We start from the raw sequence: 18,706 nt of genomic DNA on the forward strand, positions 1-18,706 counted from the left end.
TTACAAGTGTGAATTGAATACAAGGGGTCTAACCAAGATGTAAAGAAGTCTTAACATTTCAATCCTTCCATTATAGTGTTGGAAATATAAGAGGAGTAACTGAGAGGGGAGGGGTGAATCAGTTACCACTAAAACAAATCTTAGATCCCTTGGATGTCAACACAGAACATAAACTTCACTAAAAATGCTGATGCTAGACAAAAATACAAGCACTTAGTTTACATTAGAAAATGTTGTAACTTGACAAACATTGAGATAACAATTGTAACGTGACAAATGCAAATCTTAAAATATTATTTGTGATTAATATTAGCTTAGTTGCATACACATAAAAGAAATAGCATGAACACAAGTGACACCAAGATTTAATGTAGAAATCTAATTTGGGAAAAATGACTAATTGCAATTAGTTGATGATTTTCACTCTTCTAAAGTGAGCCCTGTTAGGAGCCAACCATCTTAGAGGTTACAAAACACATTGTTATGTGTGACCTTGTTAGAGGATTTAATCACCTTGTTAGGAGTGGTCTTGTTAGAGGTTTTAAAACATTTCAATCTAGAAATGCCATCTTCTCAGAGAATTTACAAATAGCTGTTAAGCCAACTCTGTTAAGAGATTTAGATCACTGCTATGATAGTTAGAGAGTAACAATGGGATGGCTTGATTTCTGATGCAATTGAATTGTTGATTACAGATCTTAATTTTGGCTTGTATACTTGATCCTTTCAGATTAAATGTATATTTGCAGCTCCACAAGGATATTTTGCTTATCCTTCTAATTTGCTTTCTCTAAGCATCTTTTATTCTTCCATACACTTCCACACATTCAATCCTCAACTTGACCTTATACTTATACCTTATGCATTGTCAAATCAGCTTGAATATAACTTAGAATAATTGATATTCATCTTGTTAGTTGGCTAGGACCAACAAACAAATTAATTAAACTCAATATGCAAAAACAAGAAAATCTTTCGTTAGTTGACCCTGCTCGGTAGATACTAACTCAAAAACTATTTTCTTGTGTTAACCTAGTGAACTCGGTTAACACTGCATCTTCACAAACTTTTTTTGGTAATCGAGTGAGCTTGGTTAACACTTGTTGCATCCAACTTTTCCTTCATTAACCGAGTGAGCTCGGTTAATAATGAATTTCTACAAACTTCTCTTTCTCGCTCAAGCGAACTTGGTAGACACTGACTTCTGAACTTGACAAACTTTGTAATATTAATGCGATCAGATTTACACCTCTTGCTCTCTCACCCTGATGATGGATCACGTAGTGTGATTCGAAATGTTGATGAAAAAAATCTGTACACAATCTAATCCAGAAACTTAGTATAAACTTTGTAATGCTCGACTGAAATAGGAAACTGACTTTAATGTCTGAATGAGCTCGACATACATTGACTGGTAAAGATATGACATTTTGTGTAACATCAAAGACACTACACAATTAATCGATTATTTTCAACATATAATTCACATAATGATTCTTGACATCAACAAATTTCCTTCACATACAATAGCCAAACATATATGTATTGAAAGTCTAATCATGCTTAATATAGAATCACACCCTTTAAATAATATAATGTAATCATGTTCCAAACATCACGACTTTTTCTCATTATAACACCAAACAAAATGCCACTTTTAACAATGTTAAGATTCACAATCCTAATCCATCTAACTTGAATATTCCTTTTTTATTTCTAACTTATCTTTTACAGCATATAAATTGGAAAGAAATGCACCACACGTAACCCACTATTCCTCGACAATTTGATGACGCAATTCTTTCATCATATGGATGTTCCTAGCCGTCGACCTTCCACGCCTGGAGATGAAATATAAATTACTAATTATCTTCACCGTTTTTAGAAGGCACGTTAAAGAAGTTTTGTTTTTAGTTTTCTCTAATATTTAATTTAAATCTTAGTCAAATGTATAAAATTCCCGAAACAAAGGGTGAGGAAAGTAATCTGGGTTGCCTACCTAATATTTTGGTCTATGCCGTTCTATCCGAACGAAAGATCAAGATTACCAATTGAAAAAAAACATATAACAACCTGGAACCATTATCTGGGCCAACTGTTCACTGTAATGTAGCAAATATGAATTTCGAACTGTGGGAAATGCGTATTAAACTCGCCCTCAATTCTCCCTCTGCACATTCAAGCGGAACTGAACTGATTTTGAATCATTAAACAAGATTTGAACCCGCAACATCGATCGATTTTATCAAATGGCAGCGTTTTTGGGTGTAGTGGTAATTTTAAGTCTCTCCTTGACAGTTTCCGGGCGGCAAATTCAAGTGTCAAAACGCTGGAACGAACTGTATCAAAATTCCATGTATGGAAAACTTCAACTTAATAATGGACTTGCCCGCACTCCACAGATGGGGTAAGGTTCTTACGCCGATATTTCTTCTTTACTGCATCTATTTCTTCTTCTTTGCAGTTTAAGGTCTTATCTCTGCACAGCATGTAGGTTATCGATTTTTTTAGAAGCTTTCTGATAACGATTATTCAGAAGATAATTTGTTGTCAATTAATATCGGGGGACGGTATTTAAAGGGTATTTTGTTTAGTAGTTTATTTTCTCTGCCAATCTTCTTAGCTGTGTGAAATCGGTGTTTATTTTTCTCATTACCTTTTTGACAGCTGGACTTTCATTGTGTTTGTGGTAAATTCTTTGTTCTTCTTGTCAATTTTATAGGTGGAACAGCTGGAATTTCTTTGCCTGTGCTATAAATGAAACTGTCATTCGGGAAACAGGTGCGTCCAGTTAAATTTAGTATTTTATTTGAATATTTAGAATTATCGGGGAAGATTATTTTGTTTAGCATTTGAACGTAACTTTAGTAGTTCAATGAGTAAAATTATGCTCTCTGAATCAATTTTATTAGTAAAGATTATGTTTTTCTTCTGCCAAAAAATGATATTATGTTGTTTTTAAAAGAAACTTTTTTCTTTTTTTGACACCTATTTGTTGGAAAACTTTGAAAATTATCTTCCGTTGCTTATGAAAGCATATTTACTCAATGTAACGAGTACGTTTATGCATCCTTAAGTCTATTGCTAAAGATTATGTAATTTTTATGTTGAGTTTAAATTTACCAGTTTATTGGAAAAGCTTATGTTATTTTACTTTTCAAATAAATTTATCCATCCAATAAGAAAATTGCTTTATATTAAATAATGTGTTATTTTATATTCTATATAAATATCTTTATGCGTTGATTAAATTTATCTCTTTTGTTTGAAGAATATTGGTAAAGATCAGATTGTTTTACTTTTATGATTAATCTTTGGAAAGTAAATTTAAGTATTCATGAATGATTCAAGTTTTTGTGAATTTGTTGACATTGTTGATAAAGATGATTTTTTGCTCTTTTTGAATAAATTTATGCTTTGATTGACTAAATTTAACGCATCTATTTGAATGTTATTGGTAAAGGTTTTGATGTATGACTTTTCAGAGTAAATTTATATGTTTGATGAGGAAATGTATCCTATTGATTTAAGCATTATGTTTTTTTTCTTAAGAGAAAACTTATATTTTCAATGAGTAGTTTTATTATGTTTGTTTATTGCTTGAGTATAAATCTATATGCATTAAATTTGTGAGTTTGATAAGTAAAATTGTATCTTTTGTTGGAATCTCCAAAGAGTGACTATTACAATGTAACGTTCCAAACTTGTAGTAGGGCGTCCGTACAACAAACAACAGGGGATATGTTCGATGCAATAGGCAGTCTGTACAGTACAACAAGGGATTTGTATGATGTAGTAAGAGGTCCCCAAGGTGTGGCAGGAGGCCGTACAATAAAACCAACGATAGGCCGTATGGTGGAGGGAAACAACTGTGAGGCTGAGTTAAGCTGGCGTATGGTAGGTTCAAAAGGTCGTATGGTGCAGCTGGGTGATATCTCAAGGCCATACAGTATTGTTATGATGCTGTACGATCAAGTACGGTAATGTATGTTATGCTAAGCCAATAGTCTGTATGGTAGTGTAGTTGTACGGATGGAGTCGTACAGTAGTGGGAGATGGGTTCAGTCAATACAACCATAAACTATCTCAAAGTTCCAAATTCATTAGATAAAAGTCGAACAAGAATGGAGATTGAATAGAGATAACTTTCAATTCAATATTTGCGGACAAGATGGTGCTCTGATTTGCCAGATTTGAGCCAAGAAATACAGAGACGAAATAGGGTGAGGGATGAATCTCACCGAAATCGGAGAAAGTCAAGTAGGGAAGATCTTTCACTTCCAAAATGGCGAACAATACTGAACTCCAATAAGAATTCGTAGTATAAAGAAATCATCCAAACCACATCCCAACTATTGCTTACATGTCATGCTTAAATACCCTTTGGAGAAACTTTTCGAGGGTTTACAAAGATAGCTGATGACCACATCTACCTACAGAAACAATTAAATAAAAAATGGGTCCGAGATATACTAAATTAATCTGTTCATTAACAAAGGTTTGATTAATTAATTATTTTATGACGGGAACATTACGATCCTCCTGTCCCAAACTTTGCTTGCCCTCAAGCAAATGCAATGCCGAATGCTATAGAATGTGTTCACCTTCCCAAGTCGTGTCATCCAACAAGTGTTTCCAGTGGAGCAAGTATTCCTTCAAAGTACAGTTCCGTAGGGTCTTCTCACGTACATCAATGATCTCAACTTGTTCCAATACGAGTTTCCCTTCTTTATTAAGCAGTGGAAGGTCTGCAGTTACCATGATGTTCTGTTCCACAACTTTCTTCAGGCAGGAGACATGAAAAACATTATGAATGCAGCTTCCTTCTGGAAGTTCCAGTGTTTACCATACAGGTAAAGAAAATGAACGCATACAGACAATAGAACATGAACAGTAGAACTTATATTATTATTCGCAATAGCAGATGATTGATGCTTTACAACGATCCCAGATGGGATATAAATACTACCGCAAAACCTTCCTGAAGGAGTCCGTCGACCACAAATATTCTATCCGCTACAAACTATTTATTGACGACGTTGGCTATAGAATACAAAACACCACCGGACCGTCAGCTACAGAATACAGAAACACCGTCAGACCGTCGGCTACAGAATACAGAAACACCATCGGACCGTCGGCTACAGGATACAAAAACACCGCCGGACCGTCGGCTACAAAATACAAAACACCGCCGGACCGTCAGCTACAGAATACAGAAACACCGTCGGACCGTCGGCTACAGGATACAAAATACCGCCGGACCGTCCAGTCGGCTAACACTATCCCCCCCAAAAAGAAAAGTTGTCTCCTGACGACTGACAAAATATCTGAGACAAATTAACAAACAAAATACATTAACAGAGTGACTACAACAAGAGAAATCTGCTTCTGTCACATCACTTCCACATTCATCCCGTTACATCTGTAGCCTCTGCTAACACAATACTGTCTCCTCAAACTGACCTTGATAGCCACTGTGCTGCTTTCTCTGTTTTCAATTCCTCGGTACCCTGAGCCAAGTGTTGCTACACTACCTCCAACTGGATGATCAGCTCCTCCCGAGCTCTCTACGCATCCACCAAGACAGCCTCACAGCCAACACCTGCTCCCACTGCCTCTGGTACACAAACAATCCATGCCTGTAGCAACTTCAACTCTTTTGAACTGGTCAGACTCCCACGACTGATATCCACAACGATTGGGGGTTGCCGCCAAGACCAAATTAGCATTTTGAAACCCACACAAAAATGCACGGAACACACCATTTCTGTCATTATTTGCCGATTCTGCACTCTTTCTGGCAACCACGGATGTGTCCCCTTCCCTTTGGCATCATCTGTCACTTATTCTGAACAACTTGATTCTATCGTTGTCTTTTTTTTTTGTTTTATTGCTTCCTCTACAATCCACCACAAATCCCTCTGCACACAGAAATTCTTCTCCTTCTGGCAGAACAAGCACTCTTCTTTATGTCTCTGTTTCCTCTCGAAAGTTTGGCTGGAGGAGGGAATGGAGTTTGGCGGGAATGTTTTTTACCCACGGCCTTTCTTTTTACCGACGAAGACTGCCTGCGGACCTTCCCTTGTTACCGGCGGAGAAAGACAAGTTTTATGCCCGCGGTCTTGTTTTTGGCGGAGGACAAACTCTGACTGGCGGAGCTGAATCTTTTAATTACACCCGCGTCCTTTCCGCGGCCTTACTTTTCTTACCCATGGCCTATCTTTCCTTACCCGTGGCCTTTCTTCTCCTCCCCGCGGCCTTTCTTCTCCTACCTACGGCCTAGTGGAGAAAGTTTTCTCTTTGTTTTTTTCTTAAGAAAAGAAAAAAAAAATTGTGCCCGCGGACAGCTGCCCACGGGGCTTTAATAGCCCGCGGACAGACTGTAGACCGCGGGAGTTGGCGGAAGGTCCTGCGGACAGTCTGTCCGCGGGACCTTCCGCCAACTCCCGCGGTCTTCAGTATTCCCGCCTGTCACGCGGGTGACCCGAGTTTGGTCCCCGGCAACGGCGCCAAATGTTTACCGTACAGGTAAAGAAAATGAATGCATACAGACAATAAAACATGAACAACAGAACTTATATTATTATTCGCAATAGCAGATGATTGATGCTTTACAACGATCCCAGATGGGATATAAATACTACTGTCGAACCTTCCTGAAGGAGTCCGTTGGCCACAAATATTCTATCCGCTACAAACTATTTACCGACGACGTCGGCTATAGAATACAAAAACACCGCCGGACCGTCGGCTACAGAATACAGAAACATCACCGGACCGTCGGCTACAGGATACAAAAACACTGCCGGACCGTCGGCTACAGAATACAAAACACCGCCGGACCGTCAGCTACAGAATACAGAAACACCGCCGGACTGTCGGCTACAGGATACAAAATACCGCCGGACCGTCCAGTCGGCTAACATCCAGCTCATAGGCAACTTCACCGATGTGGCGAGCTACACAATAAGGGCCATAAAATCGTGGCTTCAACTTTTCTTTCCCTTTTGCCTTCAATGAGGACTGCCTGTATGGTTGGAGTCTGAGATAGATCAAGTCTCCCACTTCGAAACTTCTCTCGATTCGGTGTCTGTCGGCATACATCTTTTGTTGATTCTGCGCCCTTTGTAAGTTCTCTTTCAAGCATCTCAAGATGTCTTGCCCTTCTTGAAGCCAGTCCCTCGCCCTTGGTGTGTGACTGTCACCCAACACCATGTCGATAAATGAAAGGGGTTCATATCCGTATAGTGCTTTGAAGGGTGCCATCCCAACAGACATATGATAAGTGGTATTGTAACAGTATTCCCCCAGACACATCCATTTGACCCATGCTCGTTGTTATGCCAAAACATAGTTTCGGAGGTAGCCTTCTAGCCACTTGTTCACAATCTCCGTCTGTCCATTTGTTTGAGGGTGGTTTCTCGTATTTAGTGACAATTTTGTTCCTGCCAACCAAAACAATTATGTCTAGAAAATATTGATAAACCGCCCATCTTTGTCACTGACAATGTTTCAGGGTAACTCATACAGATGAAAAACTTCTCTGAAAAATAAGTTTGCTACCTATGCGACCTGAAAGTCTAAGGGGATGGCAAAGAAGTGTGCATACTTCATCAACCTATCCACCAACACAAAGATACAATCCTTCCCGTTTACTTTAGGAAGTCCGGTGATGAAGTCCATAGAGATGCTTTCCCACTTTTGTTTTGGTATAGGCAACGGCTATAGTAATCCGACACGTAAAGTGTGTTTGGATTTGTTTTGTTGGCAGATTGCACATTTTCATACATACTGTAATACATCTCCTTTAAGTCCCTTCCATGAAAACCTTTCTCTGAGCTTTCTATAGGTTTTGAGAAACTCGGGGTGCCTAGCCAAGAGTGAGTCATGTATTTCCTTCAAGATTTTTTGCTTCAGTTTGGATTCAGGCACCAAGTATATCCGATCCTTATAGTAAACAATGTCGTCCACCACCTTATATTTTTCATCTTGAGTTTCGCTGTCCATTAGCTTACATGCAAATGTGTTTTTGCAATATTCTGTGAATAAGTGTGCTTTCTAGTCAATTGAGATCTGAGATAGTAAATAGATGACAGGTTTTCTTGATAGGGCATCTGCAACCACATTGTTCTTCCCTTTCACATAGTCAGCATCGAAATCAAAAGCTTGAATCTTACTTACCCATTTTTGTTGCCTTTCGTTTAGATCTCATTGCTCCAAAAAAATCTCAAACTATTACAATCAGTACGAACGATAAACTTGGTGCCTACTAGATATTGCCGGAATTTAGTTAGTGCATGTACGATGGCCAACATCTCTATCATAAATGGAATATAGATGCTCTGCTTTTGTAAGCTTTCAACTCTCATAGGCTATAGGGTGTCTATCTTGCATTGATACTGTGCCAATTCCCGCTCTGGATGTATCACACTCTAGAATGAATGGTTGTGTGAAATCGGGTAAGGCGAGAACCGGACAAGTGCGCATTGCTTCTTTTAACTTATCAAAAGTGTGTTGCACTCTTTCATTCCATTGGAAGAAGCCTTTCTTAGTTAGATTTGTTAACGGTGTGTTGAGTTGAGAGAAACCGTTTACAAACCTTCGGTAGTAACTGCACAAACCTAAGAAACCTTGCAACTCAGAGAGCGATTTTGGTGAGGGCCAATTCAAGATAGCTTGAATCTTCTCTTTGTGGACCTTTACTCCATATTTGCTGACAACGTGCCCTAGATATAATATTTCTATCATTCCAAATTCACACTTGGATTGCTTGGCGAACAATGACTGAGCCTTCATGATCCCTAGGACTTCATTCAAGTATTTCAGGTGTTCTTCCCAAGTTTTGCTGTAAATAAGGATATCATTGAAGAATACCAACAAGTACTTATGCAGTTGTTTGTTGAAGATGCGATTCATGCAAGACTGAAAAGTAGTTGGTGCGTTCGTTAATCCGAACGACATGATTAGGAACTCATAATGCCCATAGTGACAATAGAAAGCCGTTTTCTCCACGTCTTCTTTTCGCATGCAGATCTGATGGTATCCAAAATGAAGATCTATTTGAGAAAAATAAATTGGCCCATGCAACTCATCCAACAATTCATCGTTCCTGGGAATAGGGTATTTGGTTTTTTATTGTCTTCTTAGTCAGCGCACGATAGTCCACACACATGTAGATTGTCCCATCTTTTTTACCAAAACCACTGATGATGCAAAAGGGTTGGAGCTAGGACAGATCCATCCTTCCTCGAGTAGTTCTTAAATCGTCTTCTCAATCTCATCTTTGAATTTCTTGGAATGACGGTAAGGCGTGGTGATAACTGGTTTGGTGCCGGCTTCTAACTCAATGGAATGTTCAAACCCGCGATGGGGGGGTATGCCTGGAGGAATGTCTATAAAAACTTTATCAAAGGTACTCAAAATATTTTGAAGGTCATCCTCCCAGTGGGGAGTCTTTTGTCCTTTTATAGGTTCCGCCAAAACAAAACAATGTACATCCATGCAATGTCATCATGTCGAAAATTTGCCTCCATCCGTTGTGCTGAAACTTCCTTCGGTCCCTCATTGGCCATTCCACAGAGAACAACTTTTTTCCCATTGACAACAAAAGTGAAGTTCATCCGTTTGAAGCTTTGAGTGTATTCATCGAGTGTCTTCATCCACTGTATGCCCAGAATAACCTCCATATCATCTAGGTCCACTATAAAGAAATCCTCTATTAGAGTGTGGTTAGCTATGGTGATACTCAGTTGGGGAACAAGGTGCGTACAGGGAAAAAGTGTCCCTTTGGCGACCTTGACCCAAAATCTTGTGTGCGTCTTAGTAGGTAGACCTCTTTGTTTCATCAAAGATGAGTTTATGAAGTTTAGAGTGGCTCCGCTATCGAGCATCACCATGACCCTTTGTTCTTGAAGGGTTCCCCGTACACGAAATGCCGTACACCTTGGGCTCCCTGCTAAGGCGATGATTCCTCCATGCCATACCAATGCTGCAGTTCTCTCCATATGGTTAAGATTAACCATTTTGGTGTCCTTGTGGGGATGGTTGTCTTCTGTAGGTAGATCCTCTTGATTGTCCTCATCATCGGATACGACTTCAATGTAGTGTATTTTTCCTTTACCAAGGCACCTGTGCCTAGGCTCCCATGGTCCCTTGCAATTGAAGCATAGTTTCTTCCTTTGTAGTTCCTGTCTAATGGTTTCATCCAACGAAGGTTTCTTTGGCAGAGGTTTGTTATCTTTGTCCTTCGGAAATACTGGCGGTTTGGAGTGTGAGTAACCTTGAGAGGATGATGTCGATGATGATGCCATGTTGCCTCCGAAAGGGTGGCAAGATTGAAACCTTTTACGCAACCCCTCAGTGGTTCCGTCAGTCCGTCCATGAAGAGCACTATCCGTTTCCTTTTGAAAATGTTTGTAACCAAGACAGAGAGTTTCGAAAATTTTGTGATGTATTGGTCAACTGATCCCGTTTGCCTCAGTTGTGCCAATTCTTTGAAATTAAGTTCCAGATCTTTACCATCAAATCGATCTATCATCTTTCAGTGAATTCCGTATAAGTATTTATTTGGTCATGCCCCAATGTGATGGTGCCATGATGCCACCATTCACTCCCTCCAAGTGTAGTGCTACAAATTTGATTGCTTCTTCTAGCATTGGAATAAGTTGGAAGTAAGTATCGACCTTCATTACCCATGCTTGAGCAAATATGGATCCGGATCCGTCAAATGGTGACATAATGACCTTACTCAACTTTCTTCTCAGATCATCGTTAAAGTATCCTTGGTTTCTGCCTCAAGAATCTCATTCTCAGTTTTGGATAATCTTTGTAGGATATATCCTCCTCCAAATCTGCATTCTTCCAGTCTTCTCTAAAGTATTCTTGAACTCCCTCAAAGATTGTCTTCTTTCCTCTATGTGGTACATCCGTACGTGGAGGGAAAAACATGGAAGGTTGAGAACATGTTGGATGAGGGTTCGCCTTACCCAACATGGAGTCTGCGCTGTGACCATTTTGTTTATCGAATATTTTATTGTTAGCCAATTTTCCGAGAGTTTCTCCCATAGGTCGCTGAATATCATTGATCTGTGCCTGATTCCTCGAGAGATCTCTTAGTAGTGCCATGAGTTCGACAATAGTTGGTTCTTGTTCCGCTATTCTAGCAACTGAATGAGATCTTCTTCTCTTCCGGCTATAAACTCTCATTCACTGTCCATAGGCTGGTAGGATTGTTGGATTTGATACCACTGTAATGTTTTGACCTCGCAGTAGGGCATCCGTACAACAAACAATAGGGGATCTGTTCGATGCAACTGGCAGTCTGTATGGTACAACAAGGGATTTGTAAGGTGTAGTAAGAGATCCGCAAGGTGTGGCAAGAGGCCGTACGATAAAACCAAGGATAGGCTATATGGTGGAGGGAAACAACCATGAGGTTGGGTTAAGTTTGCTGTACGGTAGGTATAGAAGGCCGTACGGTGTAGCTGGGTGAGATCTTAGGGCCGTACGGTATTGTTATGATGTTGTACAGTCAAGTACGGTAATGTTTGTTGCGCCAAGCCAATAGTTCGTATGGTAGTGTAGTTGTACGAATGGAGTCGTATGGTAGTGGAAGATGGGTTTAGTCAATACAACCATAAACAATCTCAGAATTCCAAATTCATTAGATAAAAGTCGATTAAGAATGGAGATTGAATACTAAAAACCTTCAATTAATATTTGTAGACAAGATGGTGCTCCGATTTGCCAGATTCGAGCCAAGAAATATAGAGACGGAATAGGGTGAGGGATGAATCCCATTGAGACTAGAGAAAGCCAAGTAGGGAAGATCTTTCACTTCCAAAATGGCGAGCAATACTGAACTCTAATAGGAATTTGTAGTACAAAGAAATAATCCAAATCGCATCCCAACTACTACCTACATGCCATGCTTAAATACCCTTCGGAGAAACTTTTCAAGGGTTTACAGAGATAGCCGATGCCCATATCTACTTACGGAAACAATTAAATAAAAAATGGGTCTGAGATTTACTAAATCAATTAGCCCATTAACAAAGGTTTGATTAATTAATAATTTGATGGGAACATTACATACAAGGTATTATGTTGTTTTGCTTTTTTAAAATTTAGAAGCTTCAAAATCAATATTATTAAAAATTGTATATTGTGACATTTAACTTTGAAGCGTGTAATAATATTTGCTCACTAGTAAGTATAGAACTTGTGATGGAAGATTCAAAATGATGCTTATGGTGGAGCTTTGGGGCCCTAGTTTCAGACCCTACTCAAGCAACTAGGGCCCTAGGGCTAAGTACTACTCAGAAAATGAAACAATACTTGGTTGATAGGGAATCCTTTCAGAGGGAATGATTAACAATCTCATAAGATTTTTTCTTGAAAAGGAAGAAGCACTGCAACCTTAGTGAAAATTTGGGTGCAAACGTTAGCAATAGGAAGGATTTTAGAAAGGTCCTTAGAGAAGTCCTTCAAAATTGAATTTTTTGATCTCCAAATTTTGATAATATTTATCTCTGATTGCCTCAAAGTAAGCTTGATTAGTGCCAAAATTTCACCACTCTAGATGTTGAAATGTAATATCAGCTATAAGTCCTTGTCAAACCAAAGAAGCATTCCCCCCACAACTTCTAGGACCTCGCCGTCTTTTCCCATGTGGAGTGATGGGCAACTAGTGTTTGGAACGAGCTTTATATGCAGGAAAAAAATTGACGAAGAAGAGACAAAGATAGGTGTTCTTAAGATGACAATAAGAATAGTGATCAAAACCCAGCGATGACCAGTTAAAGGACAGCCAAGCAATCATTACAAATAGGGTTTCATACATGTTCAAATAAGATGGTAAACATTTAAGAGTTTATGTCATTATCTTCAAATTATATTTTTTAAGGCCTTCTTGCTTGTTATGTTGTTTGCTAGACATAAGAATGATTGACTACAGATTTGTTTTCTTCCCTAAAAATGTGAATGGTTTATGTTTCAAACTACTCTGCATTGATTAGGGTGTTGGCTAGTGCAACATTGAGCTTCCAACCAGGCATGGAGCCTTTATTCATATCCTTGACAATAATCTTTGAGTCATATTTAGTTCTAAGCTTTGATATGCTTATCTATTTAGGCATTCTTAGTCCTTTAACCAGTGCAAAAATATCTACTTAATTGTTAGTGCAGCCAGAAAGAAAAAATAAAGTGGGCCTCAATCAGAATCCCAATTTTTTTTCATATTAAACAGCTTCTCCCAGCTTTATCTATGTTGCCGCGGGAGTTGCTGACACAATTTAATTTCACATAGCAATTAGTGGGTGGACATTAATAAGCTTGCGGTCCAAAATTATTTGGTTTTCTATGGAAGTCTGCTTTGTCAATGTGAATGCAAGGCCCTTAGGATGATTAATTCCCAATCGAATGTAATATTCCTTTTTCGAACCTTACCATTTGTCAAAGTCGGAAGGGGAAATGTCTAATCCGTATGGTGGAGTAGGGTGCCGTACGGTGGAATGACTTTGTCGTACGGGGGAATGGATATGCCTGTATAGAGGAATGGAATGTCGTACGGTGGATTTGGGAGGATGGTAGATGGAAGATGGCGGATGGAAGTCGGTAGATGGAAGATGGAAGTTGGTAGATGGAAGATGGTAGATGGAAGTTGGGAGATGGAAGATGGCGGATGAAAGTTGGGGGATGGAAGATGGTAGATAGAAGATGGAAGTTGGCAAAGGGAAGATGGCGGATGGAAGTTGGCAGATGGAAGTTCCAAGATGGAAGATGGTATATGGAAGTTGGTAAGTAAGATGACAGATGGAAGTTGGTAGATGGAAGATGGCAGATGGAAGTTGGGAGATGGAAGATAACAGATGAAAGATGGGAGATGGAAGCTGGAGGGAGGAGTACAAGGAGTACGGAGGGATGGAGGAAGAAGTACGAAGGGGTGGAGGGAGGAGTACAGAGAGAGGTGGATAGAGGGAGGAGTACGAAGGGAAGACTCCCCAGGGTATTGTATAGAAATTGGAAAGAGAATACAAACTCATATACAAATAATGTTAGAACACAACTCCATCAAATAAATGCCAAGCATGAATAGATATTTAATACTGATAGTCTCCAATTAATACCCATAGACAAAGATGGTGCTCCGATTTGCCATATGTGAGCAAAGTATTACAGGCAACATTATAGGGTGAAGGTTGAATCCCACTAAAACTGGAAAGGCAAGTAGGGAAGATCTTTCACTTTTGAAATGGTGAACAATAGAGAACTCCAACAGGAATTTGCAGTAGAAAGAAAATAATCCAAATTGAATACCAACAACTACCTATATGCCGCACATAAATACCCCTTCGGAGAAAAGTCCCAAGAGGTTATAGAAGAGTGCCAACATGGCTAACACCTATAGATAATTAATATGATTTGGTCCCTTTCATTAATTAAATCAATTAATTAAATACGTTCTTGTGATATTATTTAATTTTTAGGAGCTTTTAATTAATTAACCTATTAAAAATATGTTTTTAAAAATTGGGGACATTACATTGAAGGGGCATTAGGCTCATCAAATTTTCTTGAATTAATTAGTTTTGGGAACACTTTCCACTCATGTAAAGCCCTCCCTTCCTTTTTAACATATTGATACATCAGCACCTTTTACTCATTACACTTTTTCCTTTAGGTTCTTCTTTCATAATGTTCAATTAGCACCTTTGTCTATCATGCGAAGGGACTAATTGTAGAAAATAAGTACTACATCTATGTTGCAAGCCTAATTCATACAGTTATGGAATAAGCCTGCACCAATGGTGCTGACTGCTATGCATTTGTGTATCTTATACTTTTCTATGTTGTAACATGTCGTGGGTGTATAGTAGCAACGGTGTAAGTTTTCTGTCAAAACTCTTAGATTTTCTATTGTTGTGGACATCAGACATCATTTCTAAGACACTGATTCATTATACTGCTCATATTCCTGATCTTTTCTTCATCTGCTAAATTCATCTATTCAGTTTTTCAGTTATAAGCATGTGTGCACTCGGTTATGCTTTTATGAGAGGTTTAATCCTTTGCTTCAAAACTCAAGTGTTTGCAACTCTGAAAGACAAAATTAGTCCACAGAATTTCTGTGACTTAGTGCAGATGATTAGTTAATCTCGCTATGGCGTTTTGGTCATAATATCCCTTTGCTCATTATTTATCACTTCAGTTTGCAAACTTTTAATTTCAGCAGGGCTAGAAGTTCACATATTACTATTAAATTTACTTGCAGTGCTTCACTGTACACAATCACCTGTATTAAGGTTTCCCAATCATCAATTGTACAGGGAACAAAATAGGAGTTCCTTGTTTTGGGACTGTCAAATTATTCTTCAAGACCAAAATAAGTGGTTAGCCTAAGGTTGAAATTACACATTTATACCATTTTTGATGCCTTGTCCAAGCCGATACTCGCTCTATTTTGTTCAGAGGGGATCATTTTTATGAGTAGTTACTCCTTCCATACCTAGGCTTATGTTGTGCTGCTCCAATTATTTCTTTCTTTTCTTGTCAACTTTTTTCTCTTTCATTTTTCCTTTTCTGATGATCTCAGTAGAAGCTATGTACTATGGGATCCATAAATGGATCTCCTTTCAGCATACAAGATTGACTAATATTTAAAATAATTCATATACTGAAAACCTGTGTAGAGGTTGCAAATCTTATTGCATAGCAAAAGAGTACTGATTCGTTAAAACCATGGTTGGCAGACTTGGACTTTGCAAAAACTTGGTAGAATCTGGGCAAACCCAGAATTTGTGACTTGCTATGACTTGCATAAAACTTGGCACCTTAAAAAATTGCTCAAGTTTCTTAAAAAGCACATTTTTTATCGCAAAAATTTAATGACAATATATCAAATGAGTCCATAAATGAGTACAAACTATAAAAGTGCTTCCAATGGAATTTGACTCATTTGAATACAAATTGAGCGCATAATTGCATCATCATGCGAGATCTTGATAAAATTGTTGGCTGGCAACTATTATGATTTGAAAATGTTAAGTTTGAACCAGAAATTTAATAATCAGTAGGAACACAGAATAGAATCAAAGCAATCAAACAATACAAATAATTATCTTGGGAAAAACCCTTGTTATAATCCCTGCTTAGTTTGATCAAAGAAGTTGAACTATGGCTAGTGAAATTTTGTCAAATAGTTGGCATGTCACCCAGATCTTAAGCTCTGACTCTACTGAAATATTCCAACTGTTATTTGACCAAGAAATTAGAATTGGATTAGTGGCATATTGACAAACAATTCACGAGCAGCCTGGTATGAGAGTTCTGATATCACTGTATACATCCAGCAAGGGAAACTGCTGATTCTAATTCAATATATATTCTTAAGTAGAACTGACTTTATTTCAGACAAGATAATCCTCCATAATAAAGATCTTATCAGAAAAACAATATTCACATGGAGTGCTCAGTAATGTAAATATGTTCAGAGATAACAATGGGGCAATGAGACTACCTGAATTTCAACAAACAGTTGGCATACTCATGTCTGCTGTCAACTATTAATGTCACTGTTATACTGTTAATGATCATAACCAAACAAACAAATAACTGTCCCACAAATTGGATTTATAGTTTGTAAGAGATTGTAGTGTTGGTGTGTCAATATATATAAAATTGCAAGACCCGAGTTATGTAGATTAACCAAGTAATATTCTCCACTCTGTTTGAGTCACAGTCAGACCTCCACGCACTAAGGAAATCATGCAAAAATCAATCTATCTAATATGCAGAGCAATGGGTAGATAACATACAGTCTGAAGTCAACGATTGAATGATGCTGTCTACTGGAGAGGGAGTAACTGTGCTGCTGTAGGATAGTGAACCCAAGCTGCTAGGGTAGGTGATACTTATGTTGCTGCAGTATGACGATGCTGTTAGACCACCAGAGCATCTCCCAATCACTTCCAATCTGCATGCCTGACTTCACTGTTATTATCTACCCTTGTAGCCAATGTTCTATATGAGGTTGCTTCTGCATGAGTCCACTATGGAGCCGAGAATGGTGCGGGCTTGTTGCTTCCTAACCCCACGCTAACCCAGGTGACTGTTCGCTGCTAGTAAGATCTTGTCTCAAGCATGAACCAGCATTAAGGAGAAACTAACACCCTGTCTTGCATTCCTTTGTTATCACGGCTATGGTATGACTGTTCTCTAGCCTTCCTACTAGCTCACGTCTATTGCTGCTATGACTTGTACGTACTATCACAATTGCTCTCTTCAATAATCAACTTCCTTATTCCTGCTTAGTAACTCCAATCTTTACTTCAAATGCAGAATGTATCTATTCAAACACTTATCCAAAATGAAGTGTGAGTCACTGGGTTTGCGTCCAGTCTCACTCTTTTCTCAAAGGGTATCGTCCTCAAGGAAAAGCCAAGTCACAATAAAGCAACCTTTTGGAATTTTGAATAACATAATATCTCATGGTAACAATCCCAATGCAAATGCTTTCCTTTATAACTTCGAAATGAGGAGAGGCTCGAACAACTTAACAGTGTGAGATAAAAGATTATTTTGTCTTTTAGTCACTTAAGTAACTTTATAATTTATAATATTAAAATATTTAAATAAATCACTTAAGTCACTTGAACTTTAATCTCTTGAAATACTTGTCTGATTGCCGTGCCATTTGAAATAGGAATCTCTCCTCATAATTCCCCATGTGACCAAATATACTTTCTAAAAATAGAAAGGGTCCATCTCTATTACCCCTGACTTACTAGACATAGTAAGTATGGCAAAAGGAGTCCAAATGACATCGAACGAAGGCCAAATCCATAAATCGCTGGATGTTGGAGATGAATCAATCCTCAGAAGGCCCTCTAACCATCCTTACTAGCCTAGGAGGATTCAATATTAGGCTAATCCTTGAAATTTTGATATTGGCAACTAATGAGGACATTACAATCCTCCCTTCCCGAGATTGCTTGCCCTCAAGCAATCTAGCAATAACAGTGAACTCCAACCTCCACCTGGATCCCAAATGAAGTAGTATGTGACACCCCTGTTGACCTTGAACCAATTGCATACCACTAACATCATCAGGACCAACAACATACCCTGCAGTATAACAGTGAAAACTTGTGCTAAGGTGTAGGAGTTAGAATATCGCCAGAAGAATCCCCACAAGAAATATCTTCATTTTGGTTGTCACCCATATAATATAAACTAGACCAGAATTCATATCAACAATCCCTTGAAGAGATGTAGCTGCAGGAGAACCATATGCACTCATGCCAATTGTATCAACCATTGGTGTTGCCACGTCAAAATTTGTGGACACAAGAACGTTACTAACTGTTGCAATACAAAATTGAATCTTCACAGATGGTGAAAACTGAGCCCAACTCCACTCAAGTGAGTGATCAACATCAACCTCAAACAATGGATTGTCAAAGACAATGTTGCATCCATGTCAAATGAAGGACTATTTATGAAGTGAACATCAACAATTTTTTGACCGATAGTATAACATGATTCTATCACTACATCGCTCACCTTGTCAACAATAACAAGTGTACTACCATTAGAGCACACATATACCACCGCTTGCATACTGCTAAACTCCTCATTGGATGGCTCAATTGACACAGAAGTGACTGCTGATATGACAGTATCCTCGCATGCTCCTACTCACACT

General features: G+C 38.6%; 1 protein-coding gene across 1 annotated transcript in view; it reads left to right on the forward strand.

Annotated features, from left to right (window-relative positions):
- The first annotated feature begins 2,097 nt into the window (after positions 1–2,097).
- LOC149565796 (alpha-galactosidase 3-like) overlaps positions 2,098–18,706 on the forward strand; it is a 144,266-nt gene continuing 127,657 nt past the window's right edge. Inside the window, exons 1-2 of the mRNA XM_089819290.1 lie at positions 2,098–2,407; positions 2,723–2,781. Coding sequence (XP_089675416.1) covers positions 2,250–2,407; positions 2,723–2,781 — 217 coding nt within the window. The 5' untranslated portion in view covers positions 2,098–2,249. The remainder of the gene's footprint in view (positions 2,408–2,722; positions 2,782–18,706) is intronic.

Source organism: Cupressus sempervirens, chromosome 3 (assembly GCF_028749045.1).
Source record: "Cupressus sempervirens isolate cs-2001-9-10 chromosome 3, ASM2874904v1, whole genome shotgun sequence".
NCBI lineage: Eukaryota > Viridiplantae > Streptophyta > Pinopsida > Cupressales > Cupressaceae > Cupressus > Cupressus sempervirens.